Genomic DNA, 14,542 nt, shown 5'->3' with positions numbered 1-14,542 from the left:
GAGGAGAGAGGCTGGCTGATGCACAGCCATTAACTGCGCAGGCACGCGTTCACAGCATATGCAAATGCATGAAATCACATGCTAAACCTGATTCAGCTGAAAGCTTTTGCACAGTCACCCTTAATATAAGACATACGGTTTTCATTATAATGTGCATAAAACATTTTAAATCAGCCTGACATGTTTTCAACAGGGAAGAGAGAAACACTGGAACGAGTGTTTCGTATCTGGGAGGTAACTAACTAAACAACCCTGCAGTCCCAGGATGAAAAGCAAAATTTGTCATAAGCTAATCAAATATTTACTGTAATGCACGCGTTGAAATGATTACAAAGAAGTAATAGAATTCAAGTGTCATCTATTGAAAAGAACAGTAAAACCCTACCCAGTATATTGATTGGTTGCCTAAACTATATTTTTTACAGTTATAAAGCCAAGGTAAGTCTGAGGGCAATGCATTTCAAGTTATGACTGCTGTCATTTGCTGCTTTTTTTCCCCAATAGCACTCTTATCGTCAAGAAGCACAAATGACAGACAAGAAGCCTGTGTTTTTTCAGCTTATTAATCCTTGAGGGTTTGTGGTCACACTGTATTCTGCCAATTCTAGCAAACAGTCACAGCCTGCCTGGATTTCGAAAGCCAACAGCTTCCTATTACGTACAGAATTTCAGAAGGAAGGAATAGAGACCTGTAATGAAGTGCCTCAGCGCTGAAGCAAGTAAAGGCTTTGACAGACAAGAAGCCTGTGTTTTTTCAGCTTATTAATCCTTGAGGGTTTGTGGTCACACTGTATTCTGCCAATTCTAGCAAACAGTCACAGCCTGCCTGGATTTCGAAAGCCAACAGCTTCCTATTACGTACAGAATTTCAGAAGGAAGGAATAGAGACCTGTAATGAAGTGCCTCAGCGTTGAAGCAAGTAAAGGCTTGTAGTACTAATAAAATATGAAACAAACCCTGCAGAATTTTCATTTCCTTTAAATACATTTTATGTAACAGTATATATAAAATACGCTATTATAAAGTAGGTTTACTATTTTGTTATGTCACATTAAAGGCGATACATTTCAAGCTCCTTGGGGAAGCGATGTCCAGCTTGCAGTGCCTGAAAGCTGGATTTATGAAAGGATGCCAGGTCCCCAGCTCCCGGGGGGAATTCTGGAAGCGGCGCCCTCCCTATCTGCCACCTCCCTCGGTAGATACCTCCCGTTGGTCTCAGTAAGAAAAGCTTCTCAGCTGTGTGAAACTCTTGTTTCTGGGCAGGCTAGAAGCGGGCCGGCGTTAAAATCACTCAACAGCTCGGTGCCTGGCTCCTGTCTAAAGACCGGGGTGGGTGTTTCACACTACACCAAATACATCAGGGTCCACACAAAAGCGGCCCAAGGAAAGCTCTCTGCTGTCTGCTTTACTGGGGAAATGATCCACCTGGGATTGGCAGGGCCAGATTTAGCTTTGAACTGGGAGGAGGCTGTACAACATCTCCCCATCACACCACCAGGAACACGTACTGCAGCCAGCAGTAAGAACTGGATGCGGAGATGGGGTTCCTGTCCTTGCAGCTTATCGTGCCCCTCTCCATCTCCTCCATAAATCCACCCCTTTTAGGATGCCTGTCTTCATTACCCCCTGCTACATGGTGGAATCCAAACAGGCCTGAATTTCCCACAGCTCCCACCTCCATCAGGAGACCCTACCCACCACCTACACCCAACACACCTGAGAAAACTAAGCTCTACAATCTAAAGGTTTGGGCAAAGTTGGGCAACCTCTATCTAGTTGCTCTTCCGGCTGCTGGGTTTTATTTAATGTTTTTTAATTTTGGTTTATTTATTGGAACATGCATTTCTCCCTTCTCCTAGGCTCTTCCTGAGCTCAGAATCGTAACTTCAAGTGAGAACCAAAACATAGTGAAGGCATCTAAAACACAGCTTCACCAGGATTTAGATATCTAGGTACATAAAAGCAAGTAAAAGACCACTGCTTAAACAGGCCAAGTGTTCAAAATGCCACCACTATCTGCAAAGACCTGCTTAGTTGTTTATGCAGTAACCACCAACATACCCAATGTCTTTATACCAAAGTGAAATCAAATGAGAGATTTGCATGACTAAAATAAAGACATTCCCTTAGCTTTCCAAGCCTATGTACAAATACAGATATATAAACACAAGGAATATATAGACATATCCACTCAATACTGCTCAAAAAGTATTTAAAGTAATCACTCTGAGGGAAACAAAAACTTTTAGGTAGGAATTTGGTCACCAAAAAACAAAGTTCAGAGAACACTGAAACTATTTATGATTTGAAGTCAAACATGGCCAGAAAATGAAAAAACAGAATTTTCTACTTTCTGTTTGAAATGATGCCTTCATTTTGAAAACTGTCAAATTTCTTTTTTCTTTTAAAAAGGGGGTAAAAACATTAAAAAATGTCCCCAAACATTCTAAATATTTTAGATTGAATATCATCTTTGTTCAGTCTGAAACAAAGGTTTTTTATGATTTGAAGTCAAACATGGCCAGAAAATGAAAAAACAGAATTTTCTACTTTCTGTTTGAAATGATGCCTTCATTTTGAAAACTGTCAAATTTCTTTTTTCTTTTAAAAAGGGGGTAAAAACATTAAAAAATGTCCCCAAACATTCTAAATATTTTAGATTGAATATCATCTTTGTTCAGTCTGAAACAAAGGTTTAAATATTTTGATTTGGCAGCAAACTCCCAAATCAGTTATTTGCATAGCTCCATGTTGAACATAATAAGATGTCAGACAAAAAAAGAAATAGGGGATGTAAGGGAAAATAGAAAAGGAAATAATCTATCAATTCTTGAGTAAACATTGCTCAGAAAACAGTTTAAATCCCAGGATTCTCATTAAAAAGGCATTAATAACCTGGAGGAATTCCAAAAAAGGTCAACAATAACGGTAACAGGATTACAGGGCACTGTTTATGAAGGGAGATTCACAGAATGCAATTTGTGTATTCTAAGATAAAAAGAAATATTGGCAACACTGTTTATCACGGGGAGAAGGAATAGAGCCGGAAAACTGTAAAGAAAACCATGTAACAGCAACACAGGATTCTGGCTGCGATGCGTGTTATTTCATGAAAAATGACTTGAAATAAAAACTGATGGTTGGTGGGAGTTGTGCATAGTAAAATGTAGCTGGAGTAGATTCAGAATACTTTAACCGGGGAATCAGAAAGCTATTTTAAACATTGGCATGAATAATACAGATTGTAATTTAAAAGCAGAGCAGAAAAAAAAAAATCTCCTAAGGGAAGATTCATAATGGCCGCTTTCGTATGCACAGTATTTCTTTCTGTGGAGGTGAAGTGGGCTGAAAACCACAGAAAATAGCCAGAAGGAGCAGAAAATTCACTGCAGTAAATACACAAATTGCAAAGCATGTTCTAGCTTGACCTCACACACATTTTAAAACAAATACTTAAGAGTGTGCAGTGTGTATAGCATCGGTTTCTCTTTTTTGGCTCATATTCCACTCTGGATTAGCAGAGGAGAGAAAAAAAACCTGCGTGAATATACAAAAAGAAATTGTTTTGACTAAAGACCACAGCTATTGCCATCCTCCAAACCCACCTCAGCTCCAACCTCTAAACCCCAGTGCCCTTCTTACGCCAGGCACTCAGCCATCTCTTCCAGATGCAGGAGCACATCCCCACAATCCCCAGGAGACCTGCATCTCTATCAAAAGGCGTTTGGAGCTAAAAGATGAATTGGCTGGCACAGGTCTCATCCTCTCCAGCGGCCCGGGTGCTCCCTGCAAAAGTCCCATATCCGCATCCCCTACTCACTCCGATTTGCAGTTTGAGCCGTGGCTCTCAAATGGACCAAGCACAACACTAAGCTCGAGGTTGCAGGCATCCTCAGACGAGAATCTCCCTTTAACGGTGGGTGTCCCACTTTCTGTACATCTGGAGCCATCGGGACAATTAATGGGCCAGAGAGAGAGAGAGAAAGCAGTTATAGTGTGTCTGCTGGGAACTCGGCTTCAAACCCCCAACAGAGCAGTTACTAAATTATGGGAAGTGGAACAGCTTCCCTGGGAGCAGACTCCCTGCATCCCCTCAGCCTGCCCAGCAACCTTGTACTAGGGCACCCTTCTCCTTTGTGCTCAAGTCCATCCTCCAGAAGTGGCACAAACAGATCTAAATACAAGTTTCTTTTCCCTTTACTGAACTAAGTAACAGGGATCTCCTTTTATTTATTTATTTTTTCTTTGTGAGGAAGGAGATAAGTACCTAACTGCAGAAGATTTGTGCCCAAGACCCTGAATTGCAGGTGGCCTGTGCCACCAGCCCACAGCTGGGCAGGCCATTATCTAGGACAGCTGGGACTCAGGCTTTCACCTTTTACTTGCCAGTTCCTCCTTTGCAACTTGCTGGCTTCTTTTTTGGATCCTTCATTTTCGCTGTGACATCTGGGTGCTTGCTGCAGCCCGAGAGTCATCTGAACAAAGAGAGATACATGTCTTGAGAGGCCACAGCTCAACCACTAATTGCCCATGTCTCTACTAAGCAAGATCTAAAATAATTTTTTAGAAGGGAGTGGATCATAAAATTTGTGACACAGAATTAAAAGATTGTTTTTCTACGCCACTTTAATTTAACAAGAACCGCAGATTTGGGTTCAAAAATATGAAACACTTCAAAGCCGAAACACTCTTTGTAGCTGCTACTTGGCTTATTCTTGCTTGAAAGAAATACTTGGCTTTTTCAAAGTCCTCCACATCAATTCAAGCAAATTTGTTTAAATTCAAAGTTTAAATCTAAAATATATATAAATCCAAACTAAAAAAATAGCGCTATGCTAATAATTTTTACCTAACTTTCTAAGCATCTTTTGCTCAAAATATTTATATTCCAATTATATTCCAGTATTATCTCTCGGAAGTTACAGAGCACTTTTTTCACTTTACTGTGATTTAGTTAGCTTATGTCCTAAAAATACTTCATTCCTGCGAATTCATGGTGCAAAATGAGATACAGAATTTCCCTGTGCAACGCTAGGCACGTTGGGCAGCAGTCCTCAGAAACAGGACAAACAGAGAGTGCCTAAGCTTGCCAGGGATGAACAGAAGAGGAGAAGGCATCTAATTAGACCTACTTGAAGACCCACGTGTGATCTTCAAACACAAACTTTCTTCCACAACTGAATGTCTAAGACTGACCTTCCTGTTAAAAAAAACAAACCAAACAGAAATAAAAGAGACAGAGACTGTACTTGGCTTCAATAAGGGCTAACAGCAGAGTTGTCAGAGACCTGATGAGGAACACAGGAGACGGGAGTGGGATTCATCTGACTAAATGTGGATGTCTCTAATGTAGACACCTATGTCCGAGCCAACCTTGGTCCCATTTTTAGTCAACGTGGAGTTAGTCAGTATAACCAGTGAGTTCAAGGTACTATTCATCTTATCCTAAAGTAAACGCTTAGGTATCTGGTCAGAAAGACCGCACACGAGATTCACTGATTTTGTTCGTTTTATCTCCTTTAAAACAAAACAGGACTTAGTGCAGTTGTACAGGCGGAGACGATTACAGCTACATTTCAGACACGGAATTGAGGTCAGATAAATTACAGGCCATCTCTGCTCTATCCAACTTGGCTCAAGACCGTGAATTCACATCTCCCTCACCTCCGAAACAGCTCCCGTAACCCCCCGAAGAAGGGAAATGGAAGATTCACCTGTTGAAGCTGTTTCACCTCCTGTGAGCAATGGGACCAGTCACTGGACCAGAGAAAGAGAGCCAGTCCCCATCTGCAGCCCACAGCTCGTGAAGGTTGTCTAAGGAGACCTGTAGATTCAAATGTCACCTCTTCTGGATCACAAATACCAAGGGATTTATGCCAGACAGAGAAGCTCCAACGGAATCTACTGGCTGTGCTGGGTCTGTTGACCCAACTGGGAGGGAGCATTCCAAAATTGCAACGGAAACCCAGACACTGTGAAGTATGTGGGGGGGGAGGGCTGGGCTATGCAAATGATAGATCCCCCAACAGCAGCTTCCACCCCACCGCCGTCCACCGGACTTCACAGCGCCGGTTGCCTGCCAGACCTCACAGCACTGACTGCTACAACGCACCAAACCTTCGCAGGGCGACGCCCCTCCATGCTCAACTCTAGGGCGCAAGCTTTGAAGATAGCACGGGCTTGAACCCAGACATGGCATCCTCGCTCCTGGAGGGTGAGATGTGCACGTTCATCCCCCTGCGAAGCACACCCCGGTCCTCCGGTACCCATGGCAACTGAGTCTTTAATAACTCCCTGTGCTGGCAGGTCAAGTAAGCAAATCTACACAGCTCCATAGCAACAGACGTGAAATTAAAGCGGATCCCGTCAGTAAAATATGCAGGAGGGCTCAGTGCATACAGAATTATTATCCGGAAACACTTTTATTTAAAAAAATCAGCAGTAGCTATTTTGTATAGGCCCAAAATGAAAGATGAAGGAAGAAGAGCAAAAGTAAATGAGAAAGAGGAGCAGGGTCGAAAACTGCCACAACTGTATTTGTTAGACCCTGGGTTAGTGTCGTGGTTTAATCTCAGTCAGCAATTAAGCACCACGCAGCCGCTCGCTCAGAAACTTTATTGTCCCAGATAAAATTATGATGTGCACATATAAGAAAGGGAGAAGAGTGACATTAAAACTGCACAGGAAATAGATGTTGCGTACTGTTGGATTTGAATGTCAGGATGGTTACATTGGCTGCTATCAGGTGTGGGACAGAAGTGAAGTATTTGAACCATGTGCTTACATCTGAGAAAGTGACACATGCTCAAGTGCTTCCTCCCTTTTTATTGCCAAGGTGATGTTTTAAAAAGCAGATGGAAAGCCTTCCAGAAGCACATGTAACTGACCACTGTGTATCTGCTCTTTGCCAAATATCGAGCTGCTTAAAAACCTAATGCTCAAGTTAAAGCCATCCTCATCTGGTTTAAGTTACTCAGGCAACCTGGGCTTTTCACTTGCAAGCTCCCCTGCACCCCTCAGAGAATTTATGCTTTGCACTTATCAATAAACAAGGCCACATCAGGAGATTGCTTATTATTAATTCAAATACTTTAAGGAGGTACAAAAAAAAAAAAATATGGACAAGTTATGGTCACAGGCAAGATGCTCCATCATTTGTTATCAACTTACTTCACTCGATCCGTCTACACAAGTTGTTTTTGTTCTATGACCAATTGTTTAAACTACACTGAATCAGGTGCAGCTCATTTCCTAATTTCAGCATTCTTATGCACTTGACACCAACCACGTATTTAACTATATGAATATTCCCAGGAATGGAAACACGAGTCTTCCCACCTTCACTGCACGAGTAAGGTTATGACTGATTGCAGGATGGGAGCATGGTGTACCCTGATCAAATCCTGCATTTGTAACCGGGTTAAATGTTCTTTGACATACCCTTGTTCTTATTTATCCCTCCCTCAGAAAAGGTGCAGGCTTGGAATGTGGGTTATAAAGTACTGCTAAATAAGTCACAGCAGAAAGAGAGACACATTACACTGAGGTCACCAGTCTTCTCGTTGCTCTCACCTTTGTGTGATTCTGCTTTTAAAATTAAGCACACCAATTCATTTTAGGGATCAGTCAAGGCAGATTGCTATCTCCAAATACAGGTTTTCTGTTGTCTGTTTTTTTTAAACAACCAAACAGTGTGACTTTGTGTTAGAATATAGTACACCAGCAGCATTTTAAAAGAGTATTTCAACATAAGAGGTAGAAGTACCAACTAGTAGTTATAAAGAACAATGAATCTCTTTGCATGCCATAGGATCTATTCAAGTTAGCACATTCTGTAACTTGTTTTTGTATTCTGTACTGTTGTTCCTGAACAACGGGGACAACAGTTCTATTATTTTTCCCACTGCTTGCAGAAATTTGGTACAGAGAATGAACAAAAGCCATGCAAATACAAGATATAGTATCCTTGGATAAATGCACCAGTAAAAAATGTCTTTCTAATACTTTATCAGCCTTCCCAAGATAAGACAAAGTCCTATCATTGCATCCTTCTGCAATCAGAAAGGCGAAGCTCTTGAGAGTGAAGTATATTTCCAGAATTACCTCTAAGACAATCCTCTCGCAGAACTTACACACCAACTCATCTGCTTTTCAAGTGAAGCACATACATACGTATATGTCAGTCAGACACTATTATTCCCACACTGTCATACTGAAGAAAGGGAGTGAGCTGAACAAAGATCTGTAAAATCATACAGCCAGATGTCAGTAATATAACCTAAATCAGAGCTATAATGTTTTCTTTTTAAAATAACCAAAGTGACTGCCTTTAGAATACAGACACATATGGAAGTAGAGCAGCAATATGGATAAACTTATCTGCTAATTTTACACTAATGGATTAACTAGTGACTACTCTTTGCTTGCACAGGGTTCCCCCAGGAATAAGTTCCTGGACATTTGCTGTCCTGGGAATCTAATCCTCACACACCGGACAATAAAAAAAAATCAGGAGGAAGAGCATTATGTTTTAACAGCTAGACATTTCTAACAGCTAGACATAATTTGCAGCTAACACCTGCATTTTCTATCATCTAATCTGTTTGGCTTATTTAGCTCTAACTGTAATATTCCCAAATGCCCAGGGTCATTTCCCTTGCCTCCTTTTTGTTAACTATCATCAGCTCCAATGCTGATTAAAAAAGCACCCGCACCTACACTGTACTCACAACCAATTTAAGTCCAATACAGTCCACTCCACCTGTCTCTCCTAAAACTCCTAATAGTCCTAAAGCCTTCAAAGATTAATGTGTTCAGACGGCGACATCCCATCTCATTCACTCGTGACTTGACAAATTCACAATCAAGAAAGTAGAGGAGATCATACTGGCAACACATGCTTGAGTACAACGTTACTTACTGTGGCTCAAAGTTAAATGACATTTTTAATTGAATAGTGATTGTTAAAAGTTACTTTTTTTATTCTTTCATTTCTATGAACTCATTGTAAGTGAAATGGTAGTACACAGACGTGAAAGATCGGGCAGGAAAAGCACAAATTGTGCCTTGCAACTACTTAACTACAGATCTGGGTGATGCACTATTTAAAGGAAAAAAGGTTCGGACAACACAGAATCACAGAGTCGCTGCGGGTGAAAGGGACCTCTTGAGACCACCTAGTCCAACTCACTGCTCAAGCAAGTCTAGCTGAAGCAGGCTGACCGGGACTGTGTCTAGCTGAGTTTCGAGTATCTCCATGGATGGAAACTCCACCCACAACTTCTCTAGGCAACTTGTGCCAGTGTCTGACCACTGTCACAGTAAAAAAAAGTGTTTTCTTGTGTTCATATGGATTTCACGTTCCTTAATTTCTGCTCATTGCCTATTGTCCAACAAACGTAGGTGCTCTATGTGGTGAAAGCCTCTGAGATTTGCTCATTAATTTGAACAGACCGAAGTTTTAATGCCTGAGTTCTCAATGACCACCCTTCTTGAAATACAATCCATTGCAGTTCAACTGCCGTATAATCCAAAATGTTACTGTTTTACCCAGATGCAGTAATAGATGGCCAAATGTTTTATCAGCAGTGAAGAAGAATAACTTTTTTGTAGTCTGCTGCTACGGGGAATGCTTAATACTGAACTGAGCTGTGAATGATGGACAGCCAGTCTTCACAGGTTTCGGGAGCTGACCCTAACTGTGTGTGGCTCACCTAGGTCTCCTTTCATGCAGTGGTGCTTAATGTCTCCATGTTTTATCTTAAGTCTTAATAATTTCACGTGAAACTTCAGCAATTCCATGGGCCCTAAGAGACAGCTCCAACAGTAACCTCAGCTCATTCAGTAAACTGCCCCAAGCGTGCCCATGACACCTAAAGCAAGAAAGTAAAGACCAGAACTTTTGCCAGAAACATTGAACACAGTCAGCTGATCAGGTGCCCTTCTTGAATTATGATGCTCACAGACACTTAAATGGAAGTACAGCTTCTTGTTATTTCAAACATGTAAGCCTTTTAAAAGTTATTGACACAGCTCTTGCCCAAGATTCCTTTCTTTATCCACGTCTTTTTAAGTTTATCAGTACTTTGCAGCTTGCAGATCCAGATTTTGAATCCCTGCACTAAGCATTTGTATGGAATTAAAAAAAAAAGATGAGAAAGACTGTCAAAGAAAGCAAAACAGTTCCCATTATTCTTAACAAGATGTGGACATGAGTTGCAGGAATTCCGGATGGATCTTTGCAGGAGGAGTACACCAAGAATGTGAATATGTAGAAGTGTTTATGCTCCTGTTTATTCATTACTGAAACTGTAGGATTCAGCACAGCATCTTAATACAAAACTAGGACCAGTGTTAATTAAGCTTTTTGTGCCTTTTTGCGAGGCCATTTTCTGCAACACATTTTCTGTTCTTTTAAAATTGCATAAATGAATCACATCCAAAAGAGGGCACAACTTCTAAAATCCTAAAATTAAAAGGCTCGTAACTTCCTCCTGGAGTGGATGTTTTATATCTTCCCTAATGTACCTGCCCTCTCCATCCTTTCCTGGGAACGCAGTCACTGATTTTAAGCCAAATTCACCTATAACACTGCTGTGACTCGGATTTAATGCACAATAAAACCTATTACCAACTATCCCAAATGAATAACATCTTCATGATTATAAATCTTTCAGAGCTTTAGCAAGATGCAGTGATAATGCATTCCAGGATTAAGTATGGCTCGCTATGCAAGCAACATAAATTATGAATGATATCCGAATCTAGTTTGCTAATAATTCAAGAGCTGAAGATGACTTAGATCCACATAACAATGCCTTAGGCTGTTAGAGAAAAAAAAAACTACGTCGTATTTTGTATTCTGAAGTATAGAAAAGAAAGATGAAGTGATGTTGCTAAAGTAGGAGAAAAGCATTGGAGCTTGGGAACAGCCTAAAAAAAAGTCCCAGGGTTCATTCTCAGTGCGATCCCCCTCTGACACTTCCTGAATTATCTAAATATTTGTGTGAGTGTTACTTCTGAGATTCAGCATGTTCCAAGAAAACAATCCTGGAAACAGATAAATTTTCGGCAAAATTACAGGCATTTTGAAGGTGCACACTGATTGATGTACTTGCCTACAAAAATGTAGCGCAGGACAGAGTCTGTAAAAGATAGTAGTAGGCTGGATTTTTGTCTCTCCTGTCTGGCTCCTGCTATGTAGTCATTATCACAAGACATTTCAGATAAGTAAAAAGTAGAGATTATCTCCATAAATCAGTAAGGGCTTTTGGTAGAGAGAAAGATATTGTGCACAACTCTTTTTGTGCTGTAGTTTGAGGTATCCAGCTGTACGCAGAACTAGGTTACGTACGACAAGGACACGTTGCTGTTATTCTCCTCCCAGGTCCTACTTCCCTTCTACTGCTCCCCTGTTATTCCCTGTGTGTTTTGCTATGTGATGATGCCTCCTCTTTGCACAAGGGCTAGACCTTCCCAACTGCGCCACCAGAAATTCATGTGCAAGTAGGTCATGGGGAGGGGACTGGATCCACCTGAAGCCAAGAGGTAGCAATGGGAGAGAATTACATTAACCCCTGTGGCCAACAGTGAGGAAAATGAACCCCAGCTGTCCCCTGGCATGCTCTCCATGTCAGCAATGTCCCTCACCTGTGTCAGCTCACACACTGACTACAATGTGGGTTTTGACAACTTTCCACTATAAAGATGTGAGATATTTGGCAGGAGGATCTTAGAAGTACTCTGTAAATCAGACCCAGTTCCTGCTCTGAGAGTTTTGACGGATCCTAGGAGTGATACGCTTGAACTGTAGAGACAAGTTTTCCAACCTTAGAGATCAATCAGTGCAAAAGTACTGATGGCTACAGAAAATGGCCCACCTACAAGAACAAAGCCGTGTTATGAGGAAGCTGCAAGATGACAAATGAGAGCTTCAAATGAATGTATGAGGATGTCAGTACATCTGTCTGCCCAAAGAATAGCGTTAAAAGCAGCTCCATAAGCAGTGAACTAATAAAGCAGGTTGCTTTTGACTCCTCTGTGTTGACTTTTTTTCCACCTGAAGCATATTAAAATTCTACTCAGATTGCCTTTGTTTCCCCCTCTCAGCCTTTCAACTTGCATTCTTGTAACCTTACTGATTCTTGTACTCTCTTTCAAATTTTGCTGAAATTGCTCAGGAAATTCAAAAGAATTTAGCGGTGATGGAGATAAGAAAGGAGACACAGGCAACCATAGGTCAAATTACTTAAGCCTAATATCTGAAAGAAACACTGTTTAAAAATCATAGTTTTTAAATACCTAAACTAAGTCTATTCAAAGATTTGAAATAATACCATCAACCAAAACGAAGATTACTTCTGACTATTACTGCAAAAGGCTAGTAGCTTGATATTATAGGTCAATTTAAGTGTAATAAGCAAAAACAAAGAAGTAACTTACTTAAAAAAAAAAAGCGTAACTCTTTTCCCATGTGTACAAGACTCTTCAGAAGAAAAAAAACACTTTCAAAATTCTTTATCCACATTTTGGTAAGCTACATCCATATTCACATACAAAATGGTTGTCATAGCCATGGCTGCAGATTTGACTGCCATATACCGTATTCACTGCCTTCTACCTGTGTTAGATTCCTTGATTTTAATGGAGCACAAATCAAACCTTGAAAAAATATTATCTCCCATTATGCAGAGCAATGGGAGACCGGGAACCCACAAATAACACGGGTGCTATGAAATGACTTGAAGAACTTTGCAGGGATAGTGGTAAGTCAGGTTTCATCAGCCCTTCCAATGAGTAACAGTGAAGAGTTTTTGCGACAAATTCTCTACTGTTTCTGGATTAAACATGGTGCTGGTAAATCTGAGCTGGCTCCTCGTGAAAGTATCTAAATTGCTTCCAGAGGTGAAATGGCTCTGGAAACAGTATAGCCAGGAGGTACCTGAGCTCATAAACCATGTCAGTTCTGCAGCTGCTCTGCACTGGGTCAAAACACCCTCTCTGTCTCCATGATTAATTAAATAACAGCACAAATATCCTGACCATTTGTAATCAAGAGCTGCCTGTACATGAATCACAACAATATTTTATATCTACTGATTAAAATTACAGCAGCCAAGGACACACCGGGATATTTAGTCTTGGATGTGCGACAAGCAGGTGCTGATTTAGTTGGTGGTCTGAGGAGGCCCGTTAGCCTGAGGTAATGGGAGACATGCTCTTGATTCAGCCAATGCAGTATGGATCTACATCTGCCTAACTCCCACACGTAGGCTGCCTGTTACCTTGCTTTGGTTTGACATGTTGTATCCCCAGAGCTATTACAGCCTGGCAGCATAAACTTTAGGCAGGATCTAACAATAAATCTAACAACATCAAAAGACTATAATTCTTTGCTTCAATAGTAAGAGTCATTTATCTTTGGCCAGTGAAATATGTGTGTAATTACCATGAGATAGGATAAAATCCATTTCAGTTGTTATTTGACATCACCATCCAACCTCATAAAAGAAAGTGAAGATGTCAATTAATTATATTTCCATGAAAAAGCTAATACCGATAGTGTTTTCAAATCTTGCAGGTGGCTCCACAGAAAGAACCCAACTTTTTTTTTTATTTACTGTCAGCATTAGTTGTATCACAGGCAGTGCAACACAATGTATCTAGACACTAGTCAATTAGAGAGTGTAATTAAAGAAATGAAAGGAACTATACTATACTTACCGGGCTTTACAAGGCTTGTCTTTGTCTCCTTCTTATATCGAGCCAGCTGCGGGTTCCCTTCGCTCATTGTCCCTGGACTGAATTTCTTCCTGGAGAACTCTCCATCGCTGCCGGTGCAAAAACTGATTGGACTGTTTCCAGCATCAGAAGGAGTCTTAACTGGAGATACTGACTGGCTACTCCCCCAGCCAGTATCATCTGAAGAGAAAAGGGAAAACATCAAAATTTCTAACTAATAAGTACATGAACATTAGCAGAATTAAAAAAAAAAAAAAAGAAGTGTTTGGACTACAACTGTTTACAGTCAGTTACCTGATATGCACAACCTTGGCTCTGAAACCTGGTAAGAAGCTATTAGTTTCTCCCATTTTGTGAAGAAGTCTTGAATACCTTATGGCAGACTAAAATGGCAAGTGCTTGTTTCACTAAGTCTGACAAAATACAAAATCAGGAGCTACGTAATGAAAACTCGGATCTAAGATAAATTCTTTTGACTTAGCTAGGTTAGGGAATACTACGGCATGAAGAAATGCACGTAAGACACAAGAACGGCTTGTGTAGTGCACACCGGATGGAAAGCAAGCATGGGCCACATGCTCTCCAAGATATATTCCTATCTGAACAAGAGAGTGACCTACAGCCCATATGCACAAAGTCAGGATTTTCATTTAACTGGAACTAATAAAGGTTTCTCAAAATTGTTTTTCCTTTTAAAGCAACCGTGATCACACAGCTCACTAATAAATAATAAAGGTTTCTCAAAATTGTTTTTCCTTTTAAAGCAACCATGATCACATCCGTTCCTTCCCTGGTCCTGAAG

At 40.7% G+C, this 14,542-nt stretch overlaps 1 protein-coding gene across 2 annotated transcripts in view; it reads right to left on the bottom strand.

Moving 5' to 3' along the window:
- The window catches only part of SYBU (syntabulin), a 28,038-nt gene extending 14,295 nt beyond the window's left edge, over nt 1–13,743 (bottom strand). The window contains exons 1-3 of one of the 2 annotated variants that reach the window (XM_009282583.1): nt 13,723–13,743; nt 5,133–5,200; nt 4,376–4,475 (exon numbers count right to left, since the gene is read on the bottom strand). In XM_009282583.1, coding sequence (XP_009280858.1) covers nt 4,376–4,475 — 100 coding nt within the window. In that variant the 5' untranslated portion in view covers nt 5,133–5,200; nt 13,723–13,743. Of the gene's footprint in view, nt 1–4,375; nt 4,477–5,132; nt 5,201–13,722 lie in introns of those variants that run through there. The other variant, XM_019472944.1, reaches the window with a different exon arrangement.
- Between the last annotated feature and the right edge of the window lie 799 nt (nt 13,744–14,542).

The sequence above is a fragment of the Aptenodytes forsteri genome, unplaced genomic scaffold (genome assembly GCF_000699145.1).
Source record: "Aptenodytes forsteri isolate BGI_AS27 unplaced genomic scaffold, ASM69914v1 Scaffold453, whole genome shotgun sequence".
In the NCBI taxonomy this organism is placed as follows: Eukaryota; Metazoa; Chordata; class Aves; order Sphenisciformes; family Spheniscidae; genus Aptenodytes; species Aptenodytes forsteri.
This window is presented reverse-complemented; position numbering and strand designations above follow the sequence as displayed.